We start from the raw sequence: 13210 nt of genomic DNA on the forward strand, positions 1-13210 counted from the left end.
GGCGGAGGTTGCAATGAGCTGAGATCACACCATTGCACTCTAGCCTGGGTGACACAGCAAGACTCTGTCTCAAAAAAAAAAAAAAGAACAAATAGAAAGTATGGTTGGGGACTAATGTCTGGTTTGTGGAGTAAATAGAAAGCAGGAGAGTATGACAGTGTTTGAGGTTGTCAAAAGTTGAAGAATACCATCTAAAATAGTTGGCTCTAAACCACAAATGGACTTTTTTATTGGGGGAACCTGCCCCCGATAATTTGACGTGGATTCTTTTCTATTTCTTTAAGTGTCGGCCAGTCTGAGAAATAAAGGGAAAGAGTACAAAAGAGAGAAATTTTAAAGCTGGGTGTCTGGGGGAGACATCACATGTCAGCAGGTTCTGTGATGCCCCCTAAGCTGCAAAACGAGCAAGTTTTTATTAGTGATTTTCAAAAGGGGAGGGAGTGTACGAATAGGGTGTGGGTCACAGAGATCACATGCTTTAAGGGCAACAAAAGATCACAAGGCAGGAGGTCAGGGTGAGATCACAAGGTCAGAGTGAAACTAGAATCACTAATGAATTTCTGTGTCCCGCTGTGTACTCATTGTCATTGATAAACATTTTAACAGGGTTCAAGAGCAGAGAACCGGTCTGACTAGAATTTGCCAGGCTGGAATTTCCTCATCCTAGCAAGCCAGGGGTGCTGCAGGAGACTAGGGCATGTTTCATCCCTATCTACATCTGCATAAAGGCAGACACTCCCAGGGAGGCCATTTCAGAGGCCTTCCCTGGGAGTGTATTCCTTTCCCAGGGCTGTTAATTATTAATATTCCTTACTGGGGAAAGAATTCAGCAATACTGCTCTTACCTGTTTTCAGTAATAAGAGAAATATGGCTCTGTCCTGCCCAGCCCACAGGCAGCCAGACTTTAAGGTTATCTCCCTTGTTCCTTGAAAATTGCTGTTATCCTGTTCTTAAGGTGCCTAGATTTGATATTGTTCAAACACACATGCTCTGTAAACAATTTGTGCAGTTAACACAATCATCACAAGGTCCTGAGGCAACATTCATCCTCAGCTTACAAAGATGGTGGGATTGAGAGATTAAAGTAAAGACAGGCATAGGAAATCACAAAAGTATTGGTTGAGGAAGTGATAAATGTCCATGAAATCTTCACAATTTATTTTCTTCTGCCAGGGCTTCAGTCAGTCCCTCCGTTAGAGGTCCCTGACTTCCTGACTTCCTGCAACACTTTTTTTTTTTTTTTTTTTTTTGAGACCGTCTTGCTCTGTCACCCAGGGTAGAGTGTAGTGACACCATCTTGGCTCATTGCAACCTCCACCTCCTGGAATCAAGCAATCCTCCCACCTCAGCATCACAAGTGACTGGGACTACATACAGGTGCACACCATCATGCCTGGCTAATTTTGTATTTTTTTTGTGGAGACAGTGTTTTGCTATATTGCCCAGACTGGTCTCGAACTCCTGAGCTCAAGCAATTCTCTCACCTTGGCCTCCCAAAGTGCTGAGATTATAGGCATGAGCCACTGTGCCCAGCTGAATGGACTTTTTTAACAGAAAAGTTTCAGTGAATTTGCTACTTTAGTTTTTGCTAAACCAGCCTCCCTTAACCCTACCTTCTTCTCACTAGAAAACAAGTCAGTGTGAAAGCAATTAAAACCACATATTCATTATCCATATATTTATTACTTTTATTGTTCTGTTTAGTGAGATTGCTCCAGCTTAGGAAAGGAATTACTTGATTTTTCTCTTTTTTACCCCAGACATGGAGCCCAAACGTGCAACCAAGAATGCTACACGAACAAAGGATACTTCTGAAGATTTATCACAGGAGGCCGTTGTAGAGAAACTTACGGAGAATGGTCTGTGGGATTCCAGAGTGGAAGGGTTATGGAAATGGAATGATAGGATATTGAGATTACAAAATAATCAGGAGAATCATTTGAGTCAAAGAATAATTCCACTCAAGAAGACTCCCACTAGTCAAAGAGGCTTTAGATTTGAGTCTATTCTTGTTCCAGAACCAGGCATTGCCACTGAAGGGCTTCACAGCAGATGCCAAACACAAGAGGAAAATTTCACAGAGAATTTAAATTTGATTACAGATTCCCGTTTGGGGAAGATAATTTGCAAGGAGATGAAAGGCAGCAAAGCCATAAGGCAGACTTCAGAACTTACTTTGGGGAAAAAATCCAATAATAAGGAAAAACCCTACAAATGTGGTACATGCGAAAAGGCCTTTCGTTATAGGTCATTGCTCATTCAACATCAAAGAACTCATACTAAAGAAAAACCTTACGAATGTAATGAATGTGGGAAAACATTCAGCCAGCCTTCATATCTCAGTCAGCACAAAAAAATCCACACTGGAGAAAAACCCTATAAATGTAATGAATGTGGAAAGGCCTTCATTGCTTCCTCATCACTTATGGTACATCAGAGAATTCACACTAAAGAGAAACCTTATCAGTGTAATGTGTGTGGGAAGTCTTTTAGCCAGTGTGCCCGTCTTAATCAGCACCAGAGAATTCAAACTGGAGAGAAACCCTATAAATGTAATGAATGCGGGAAAGCTTTTAGTGATAAATCAAAACTTGCAAGACATCAGGAAACTCACAATGGTGAGAAACCCTACAAATGTGATGATTGTGGGAAAGCCTTTAGGAACAAGTCATATCTTAGTGTGCATCAGAAGACCCACACTGAAGAGAAACCGTATCAGTGCAATGAGTGTGGGAAGTCTTTTAAGAACACCACAATTTTTAATGTGCATCAGAGGATTCATACTGGAGAGAAACCTTTTAGATGTAACGAATGTGGAAAAGCCTATAGAAGTAATTCAAGCCTTATCGTACATATAAGAACTCACACTGGGGAAAAACCCTATGAATGTAATGAATGTGGGAAAGCATTCAACCGCATTGCAAATTTCACAGAACATCAGCGAATTCACACAGGAGAAAAGCCCTATAAATGTAATGAATGTGGGAAAGCATTCATTAATTATTCATGCCTTACTGTACACCACAGAATGCATACAGGAGAGAAACCTTATAAATGTAATGAATGTGGAAAGGCCTTCATGCGTTCTTCTTCTCTAATTATACATCAGCGTATTCATACTGAAGAGAAACCTTACCTGTGCAATGAATGTGGGGAGTCTTTCAGAATAAAATCACACTTAACTGTACATCAGAGAATTCACACTGGAGAGAAACCATATAAATGTACTGACTGTGAGAGGGCCTTCACCAAAATGGTAAATCTCAAGGAGCACCAGAAAATTCATACTGGAGTGAAACCCTATAAATGTTATGACTGTGGAAAGTCCTTTAGGACTAAATCATACCTTATTGTACATCAGAGGACCCATACTGGGGAAAAACCATATAAATGTAATGAATGTGAGAAAGCCTTCACTAATACATCACAGCTTACTGTGCACCAACGAAGGCATACTGGAGAGAAGCCCTATAAATGTAATGAATGTGGAAAGGTTTTCACAAGTAACTCAGGCTTTAATACACATCAAAGAACACATACTGGAGAGAAACCATTTAAATGTAATGACTGTGGGAAAGCATTTAGCCAGATGGTACATGTCACAGAACATCAGAAAATCCATAGTGGAGAGAAGCCCTATAAGTGTGATGTCTGTGGAAAAGCCTTCAGGAGGGGTTCTTACCTTACAGTGCATTGGAGAACACACACTGGAGAAAAACCCTACACCTGTAAGGAATGTGGAAAGGGTTGTATTACTCTATCACAGCTAACCCTACATCAGAGAATTCATACTGGGGAGAGGCCCTATAAATGTGAAGAATGTGGAAAAGCCTTCAGAACTAACTCAGACTTTACTGTACACTTGAGGATGCATACTGGAGAAAAACCCTATAAATGTAATGAATGTGGAAAAGCCTTCAGGAGTAGTTCAAGTCTTGCTGTACATCAAAGAATACATCAGAGAGAAAGTCAGTTAATATAAAGAACAATAAGTCATTCACCTAGATGTCAACTCCACAAGATGAATCTTATAAACTATATTTTATGAATATAGGAAAATCTTCATTAGGAATTCATCAGAAAGTATATAGAGAAACTATAAACAATTATGTGGGAAATCATTTAATAATAAATCTTAGAAGTTATAAGGAAACTCTCACTAGACAAAAATAATGAACAAATGAAAGCCTTCATCCAGATTTCATACTTTACTCATTTAACAAATTATCATTAGTTAATTGCCTATATATGTATTCGCCTATTTTTCTATTCATTTATCTGTCTTATAAACCTGGAGGTGCTTTTTATATATTTTAGATATTAATCCTTTGTCATTATGTAGCAGATGTTTTTCTTAATCTAGCATTTGTCTTTATAGTAATGGCACAACATTTTTATAGGAAAATATTTATATCATTTCCTTTTTAGATTTTTTATTTACTCATTTTACTTAAAAGAGATCTCCTTAATCCCAGGTTATACACAGTATCCTAAATTTGTTTTTAAGATTTTTATGATTTTATTTTTTACACTTAAGTCTTTAATTCCTCTGGACTGGATGGTTCTTCATAGGAGAGCAACTGTAGGTGATCATTATCCTATGAAAAGATTTTGAACCTCAAAAGCACTCAGGGAAATGCAAATTGAAATGCTCAGTGAGATGAAACTTCCCCTTCATGGATTTGGCAGAAATTAAGAGATCTTTTGCTATTGGGGTTTGGGAAACCATGTACTATTACCTAAAGGTTATATAACATACTTCTACCAGCAGTCCAACAATATATATTGAAGAGTTTAAAACATATATACTCTTAGACCCAGCAGTCTCACTTTTGGGATCTGTCTCATAGAAATAAAAGCAGCATCAATGCATAAGAATATAAATAAACATGTTTGTTGAAGTATTGTTTGTAGAGGGGGGCAAAGCCCCAACTGCAAACAAATGAATGCCTATTAATAGGGAAATGGTTAGATAAATTGTGACATATCCTTATTATGGAACAGTGTTTGAGAGTAATTTTAAAAATGAACTATATCTATACTAGCTGATTTCACTGTATTTCCACAATGTATTGATAAATAATTGCTTTATAACAAATGTATATATACAATATATCATTTTTGTTAAAATAATCACACCCATTTATTTTGTATTTATGTGTGTGTGGTTAGATGCACATGGAGACAGAAGAATATACACCAGGCTGTTAATATTGATTACCTTGAGGGGAGTGAGAAAAGGAGAAGTAGCAATAAGGGGAGGGGAGACTATAAAAACAGAAAAATTTAAATGCTGCATGTATGGTATAAAACTATATATGTAATATTATGTATTTATGTGAACTTATGAGAGAGATGAATTTTGAAAGGATGGTCTCCAAAAAATTTATGATGGTTATTTCTGTTTTAGTGGAGTATCAGATTTTTTTGTTTGTTTTTTACTTTCTTTTCTGTGTTCTTAAGTTAATTTTTTTCTTTGCAATGAATCTGTAATATTTACATAAAAAGGAAAAATCTTTTTGTTGTGCATTTTATTTATTGGACACCTTCAATGTGCCAGGACCTACCCTCAGTGCTGGAGGTACAATGAGGGGGAGAGGTGCTCATGCATCTGAGAGCATGGAAGTTGGTTCTGATGTTACCTAAATTCCAAAACAAGTTATTTAGCACCTTATTCCTACCACCCACTGAGTTTCCTTTGTAGGAGGTGATAGAAATTCCAGATAGGCCGGGCGCGGTGGCTCAAGCCTGTAATCCCAGCACTTTGGGAGGCCGAGACGGGCGGATCACGAGGTCAGGAGATCGAGACCATCCTGGCTAACACGGTGAAACCCCGTCTCCACTAAAAAATACAAAAAACTAGCCGGACGAGGTGGCGGGCGCCTGTAGTCCCAGCTACTCCGGAGGCTGAGGCAGGAGAATGGCGTAAACCCGGGAGGCGGAGCTTGCAGTGAGCTTGAGCTGAGATCTGGCCACTGCACTCCAGCCTGGGTGGCAGAGCGAGACTCCGTCTCAAAAAAAAAAAAAAAAAAAAAAGAAATTCCAGATAGATGAAAAATGTGTCCAAGAATATCTGGAACTTCTGCCCAGGCTGTAGACCAGAAGACCACAAGCCTCAGAAAGAAGTTCCACTTTCAACATGCCACCAAAGAAAAGGTCATAATGGCAACAGCAGGTGTCTTTATGGAAGAGGCTATGTAAAGCCTTTGAACTTTTCATGATGAAGTGTAGAGAGAGAAAATAGCCAATAACTCCCAAGTCTATAAATGAGGGCTTGGAAGTTCTGGGAACACTATGAAATACTTCTGCTAGGAGGGGCCTAGAGTAACAATGGGAACGCAGAAGCTGTGTCCCTAATACCAGAAATCCCTGACAGACCAAAGACCTGACATCCAAAAAGAACAAGGCATGATGAGTTACACTTCAGGGAGGCTAAGAAAATCAAATACCTATTTCACGATGCCAGGGTAAATATGTATTTAACATCGGGAAGGAGGTAAAGGATGAATGATGTGAATTATCTTCCATCATGAATAGTTTGACATTCTGGTTAAAATGACCATTTTTGATTGAGGTTTAATAGTGAAACCTATTGACTATTACTAAGAGACCGGTCCTCATTGAGGATAGTTAATGTGCCACTTTCTGAGTGAAAGGTTTGAGAGTCAGACCTTTAAGAAGCTCTGCTGTCACAGAGTTGACATGGGTCCCTCCATTCTGCCTCCAAATCCTCACTACATCTAAACCCTTCCTCCCATTCCTGCCTTAGAGGGAAGCGCTTCAAGAAGAGGAACATGGTCAGCAAGTTCAAATGACAAAAGAACTGAAAAGCATCCATTGGGTAAGGGGCTGGGGATGACCCACACCAACCTGACGAGAGCAGCTTCAGTGGCAGCCTGAGCTCCCAGGGCCTGGCTCTTGTGCATGCTGCTATTCCATTATGGCTTTAATTTGCACTTCCTCAGTGGATAATGCTGTTGAGCCCCCCTTTCGAAATGTGTTGGCTTTTTAAATATCTTCTTTGAGAAGTACCTCAAGACTTTTGCCATTTTTTAGTGGGAACTGATATTTGCTCATTTGTAGGATTCTTTATATATTCTGGAGACGGATTTTTTTTAGATGTTTATATTACAAATATCTCATCTGCAGCTTACCTTTTCACTCTCCAAATGATGTCCTTTGATGAACAGAAGTTCTAAATTTTGATAAAGAATAACTTTTCTTTTGATTAGTGCTTTTTTGCCCAGTTTAAGAAATATTTTCCTAACTCAAGGTCATAAAGATATTTTTCTACATTCTCTTCCACATACCTACTATTTAATGCGTATGATCCATCTGAAATTAATATTTATGTGTGGTATGGAGTAGAGGTCAAAATATTTTTCAAACAAATAAGCAATTTGTTCAACATCATTTATTGAAAAGGCCATCTTTCCCTCTTTCCCTTGTTTTGCAGTTGAACATTTATGATAAATCCGATGATCATGCATGTTAGGGTCTTTTGGACTATGTTTCATTGTTCTGTGCGTTTATTATTGTAACAATACCAAGTATTTTAAATGAAAACTGATAGTACAGTTGACCTTTGAACAATTCCGGGATTAGGGGAACTGAGCCCTCACACAATCAAGTATCATTGTACAACTTTTGACCTCAAAAAATTAACTACTAATAACCTACATTTGACTAGGAGCCTTACCAATAACATAAACAGTCAATTAACACACTTTGTATATGTATTATGTACTGTATTCTTACGTAAGCTAGAGAAAAAATAATAAGAAAATCCTAAGGAAGAGAAAATATTTACTATTCGTTAGGTAGAAGTGGATCATCGTCAAGATCTTTATCCTCATCGTCTTCACATTGAGCAGGCTAAGGTGGAGGAAGAAGAGGAGGGGTTGGTCTTGCTGTCTCAGGTGGCAGAGGTAGAAGTAAACCCATGTATAAGTGGTCCCACACAGTTAAAACCTGTGCTTACAGGTCAACTGTATGTTTTCTAATTTTGTTCTTGTTCAAAATTGTCGTTATTTTAGGTCCTTGGCATTTTCATATACATTGTTGAATGATTTTTTTTTTCAATTGCCTCATACCAAAAAGGTAGGATTTTGTTGGCATTACATCAGATACATAGATTAATTCTGGAAAAATGAATGTATGAACATGAATACTGAGACATTTATGAGTATTCCAAAACATTTCATTTATATAGATAGTTTAAACATTTGAGGGGTTTGTCTTTTGTTTTTGTTTTTGTTTTTTTGAGATGGAGGCTTGCTTTGTCACCCAGGCTGGAGTGCAGTGGCACAATCTCGGCTCACTGCAACCTCAGACTCCCGAGTAGGTAGGAATCCAGGTGCCTGCCACCACGCCTGGCTAATTTTTTGTATTTTTTTTTAGTAGAGATGGGATTTCCCCATGTTGGCTAGGCTGGTCTTGAACTCCTGACTTCAAGTGATCCACCCACCTCCGAAACTGACCTCAAAATTTCACCAATTTTTATATTTTTGCAATGTTTTGCAATTTTTTCAATTATAGAAGTTACTGTATTTTTTCAATTGTAGAAGTTTTGTTAGATTAGTACTATATATTTGATGTTGATGCTATAAATGCTATTATTTTAATTTCATTTTCTGATTGTCACAATATAGGTAAACGGTATATCATATACATATATATCATATATATATGATATATATATGGAATAGATTTTTAAAGTCGATCTTATATCCAGTGACCTTGCTAAATTCACTTATTTATAATTGTTCATTCTTTTTGACATTCTGTGTACACAGTATGTCATCTGTGGTAAAGTCAGTTTTACATCATTCTTTATAATCTTTATACCACTTTTTTCTTGCTTTATTGCACTGGTTAGGACCTCCAGAAATAGGATTTGTAGACATCCTTGCCTTTTTCCCAGAATCTAAAGGAAAACAAAACATTTTACCATTTCGTATGACTTGAAGTGTAAATTTTAGATAGTCTCTATCACTCAAATTACTTTTCTGAGGTTTGTTATCAGGATGGGTGTAGAATTTCATCAAATACATTTTTTGCCACTGTTGAGATGCTTATAGTTTTTCATTCTGTTCATGTGTTTAAATTATGTGGTTTGATTTTAAACATTTAAAAATTGTCATAAAATACACATAAAATTTATAATCCTAGCCATTATTATGTGTGCAGTTCAGTGCTATTAAGTCATATTGTGGAACTATCCATCTCCAGAATCTGTTTCATCTTAGAAAGCTGAAACTGAATACCCATTAAACAATGACTCTCCATTCCCCACTTCACCCCCTAAACCCTGGAAACCACCATCCTACTTCCTGTCTCCATGAATTTGACTGCTCTAGATACCTCATATAAGTAGAATCATACAGTATTTGTCCTTTGGTAACTGGCTTATTTCCCTTAGCATAATGTCCTCAAGATTCATCTATACAAATTGACTTTTAGCTATTAAAGCAATGTGCATTCCTGGAATAGATTTAATTTGGTCATTGTGGGTAATATTTTTAATATGTTATTGAATTAAATTTGTCAAAATTTTGTATAGGATTTTGTGTCTATGTCCATATTGTCTTCTGTGTTTTCTTTCTTGTAATAACCTTGTTTGACTTTGTATCAGAATTATGGACTCATAACATGAGTTGAGAATTCCCTTTATTTTGCTTTTGGTTTTTTGTTTGTTTGTTTTTGGTCCTCTGGAAGAGTGTGGGTAAGATGTGTAAGATTGGTATTATTGGTTTTGGTGTTATTTGCTATAATTTTGTGTGTAACCAGAGTAGCACCTGGGAAAATTTTTGTTGGAAAAATTTTAACTATGTATTCAATGATTTGATAGACATAGGATTAATCAGATTTTTTATCTCGTGTACATTTTGGTAAATTCTTTTAAAAATTATGTCCATATAATTTCACCAAAATATCTAATTTTGTTTATAATATCTGTTCTGTTTTTAATATCTTTAGGATCTAAAGTGATGTTCCCTTCTTCAGTTCTGGTGTTGGTAATTTATGTACTCTCTTTTTGTTTTCTTGATTAGGTTTTCTAGGACTTAACATTTAATTTTTTTTAAAAAAAACACCCACCTACTTTTATAGAGCTAATTTCTTTTTTACTAATTTATGCTCCTTTATTTTCTTCTATGTATTTTATTTGGGTGTGATTTACTGGGTTTTTTTCTAGCTTCTTGGAATGAAATCTAGATAAGCAATGTTCAACAATTCTTTTTTGCTAATATTTGTGTTTAACACTATACATTTCTTTAAAGTACCTATTTAGCTGTATCAAATAGATTTTTATCACCTTTATTGAGACATAAATTATGTATAACAATTTGTACCCAGTTTAACTTTACATTTTGATACGTTTTGGCAAACTTATACACCTATATAGCCACCACCACAATCAAACAACATTTTCATCAACCCCAAAATTTCCTGTATTCTTTCCCAGACAATGCTTCCCACCTCTGACTCCAAGAAACTATAAATCTACTTTTTGTCAGTATAGATTAGAATTATCTTTTCTAGACTTTCATATAAATGGAATGATACAGCATACTCTCCTGTGTCTGCCTTCTTTCAGCGTAAAGTTTTGAGATCCGTTAATTTGGTGTGTGTCAGTATTTCATTCTCTTATTGCTGAGTAGCATACCTTTATATTAATATATGACCACAGTTGATTAACTCACTCGATGATGGGCAGTTGTTTCCAGTTTAGGGTTATGATGAATGAATCTGCTACGAACAGTCATATGCAACTTTTTGTGTAGACACTTTTTTTTCATTTATATTGCATCAATTTCTAGGTTTGGAGTTGCTAGTTCATAAGATAAATATATGTAAAACTTTATAAGAAACTGCCAGTTGTTTTCCAAAGAATTTGTACCATTTTACAACCCACCAACAATGTATGATTATTTCGGGTACTTTCAGCCTTGCCAACTGAATTGTCAGGTTTTGTTGTTGTTGTTGTTGTTTGAGACCGAGTCTCGCTCTTTCGCCCAGGCTGGAGTGGAGTGCAGCGGTGAGATCTTGGCTCACTGCAACCTCTGCCTCCCGGGTTCAAGCAATTCTTCTGCCTCAGCCTCCCAAATAGCTGGGACTACAGGTGTGTGCCACCACACCCTGCTAATTGTTTGTATTTTTAGTAGAGATGGGGTTTCACCATGTTAGCCAGGATGGTCTCGATCTCCTGACCTCATGATCCGCCCGCCTTGACTTCCCAAAAAGTGCTGAGATTACAGGTGTGAGCCACCAAGCCCGACCAGGTTTTTTTTTTATTTTGTAACTTTTCTAATATATGTAGCAGTGATTCAAGGTGATTTTGCTTTGCATTTCCCTGACGATTGTGTTGAACATTTTTCATGTGCTTAATGGCCTTTATATCTCTCCATTGTGAAGTATCTGTTTAAATATTTTGCTCATTTAAGAATTAGGTTATTGGTCTTGTTATTAAGTTGTAATGCTCTTTATTTAGATACAAGTCCTTTATTATATATACATACTGTGAATATCTTCTCTCAGTCTTTAGCTTCCTTTTAAATTTTCCTAGTGGTGTCTTTTGAAGGGCAGATGTTTTGGATTTGGATGGATATCAATTTGTCATTTCTTTTTTTGTTGTTGTTGTTTTGTTACACATTTTTGGTTCTATTTAAGCAATCTTTACCTACCCTAGGATCCTGAAGTTTTTTTCTCCTGTTTTCTTTTGGAAATTGTATGGATTTGTATTTTATGTTTAGTCCTACATGCAATTTTGAGTTAATTTTTCTGTCCATGGATTATGTTGTATTTTATTCAGTTAAAAATATTTTCTAATCTTCATTGTCATTTCTACCTTGACACTTGACTATTTAGAAGTATGTTAATTAGTTGTAAAGCATTTGTGGATTTTCTATTTATCTATTATAGATATTTAGTTTAATTCCAATGTGACCAAAGAACACACTATATTATTATTATTATTATTATTATTATTATTATTATTATTATTATTATTATTATTATTTTGAGACAGAGTCTCACTCTGTCGCCCAGGCTGCAGTGCAGTGGCACAATCTCAGCTCACAGCAACCTCTGCTACCTAGGTTCAAGTGATTCTTATGTCTCAGCCTCTGGATAGCTGGGATTACGGGCGTGTGCCACCATGACCAGCTAATTTTTTTGCATTTTTAGTAGAGATAGGGTTTCACCATGTTGGTCAGGCTGGTCTCGAACTCCTGACCTCAAGTGATCCACATGCCTCAGCCTCCCAATGTGCTGGGATTACAGGTGATCCGCTGCCACGCCCAGCTTCACACTATATTATTTTAATCCTTAGAAGTTTGTTGAGACTTATTTTATGACCCAGCCTCTGGTATATTTTGGTTAATACTCCATATTCACTTGAAAATAACACAAAAGTACGAATTTTCACTTGAAAATTCTGCAATCAGATGTTAATATTCTATAAATATTAATTAAATCAAGCTGGTTAATAGTTTTCTTCAAATCTTCCACATTCCTAGTGATTTTTTTTTTTCTTTGAGACGGAGTTTCGCTCTTGTTGTCCAGGCTGGAGTGCAATGGTGCGATCTCGGTTCACTGCAACCTCTGCCTCCCAGGTTCAAGGAATTCTCCTGCCTTAGCCTCCCGAGTAGCTGGGAGGTGCATCCCACCACACCCAGCTAATTTTTTGTATTTTTAGTAGAGATGGGGTTTCACTGTGTTAGCCAGGATAGTCTCCATCTCCTGACCTCGTGATCCACCTGCCTTGGCCTCCCAGCGTGCTGGGAATACAGGCATGAGCCACTGTGCCCACCCAGTTTTTAAAATAAATATTTTTAATTTTTCCCATTTTAATTTCAAGTACAGTACATATCAATAGATATAACCTATATTTAAAAAGCTCTTTGGATTCCTCAATAATTTTTAAAAGTGTAAAGCAGGCCGGGCATGGTGGCTCACGCCTGTAATCCTAGCACTTTGGGAGGCTGAGGTGGGCGGATCACCCGAGGTCAGAAGTTCAAGACCAGTCTGACCAACATGGAGAAACCCCGCCTCTACTAAAAATACAAAATTAGCCAGGCATGGTGGCACATGCCTGTAATCCCAGCTACTTGGGAAGCTGAGGCAGAAGAATCACTTGAACCCAGGAGGCAGAGGTTGCAGTGAGCTGAGATCATGGCATTGCACTCCAGCCTGGGCAACAAGAGCAAA

General features: G+C 37.1%; 1 protein-coding gene across 1 annotated transcript in view; it reads left to right on the forward strand.

Annotated features, from left to right (window-relative positions):
* ZNF624 (zinc finger protein 624) overlaps positions 1–5521 on the forward strand; it is a 54068-nt gene extending 48547 nt beyond the window's left edge. The window contains exon 6 of the mRNA XM_011957950.1: positions 1762–5521. Coding sequence (XP_011813340.1) covers positions 1762–3983 — 2222 coding nt within the window. The 3' untranslated portion in view covers positions 3984–5521. The remainder of the gene's footprint in view (positions 1–1761) is intronic.
* The last annotated feature ends 7689 nt before the right edge of the window (positions 5522–13210 follow it).

This window comes from Colobus angolensis, unplaced genomic scaffold, assembly GCF_000951035.1.
Source record: "Colobus angolensis palliatus isolate OR3802 unplaced genomic scaffold, Cang.pa_1.0 Scaffold452, whole genome shotgun sequence".
Classification (NCBI taxonomy): domain Eukaryota; kingdom Metazoa; phylum Chordata; class Mammalia; order Primates; family Cercopithecidae; genus Colobus; species Colobus angolensis.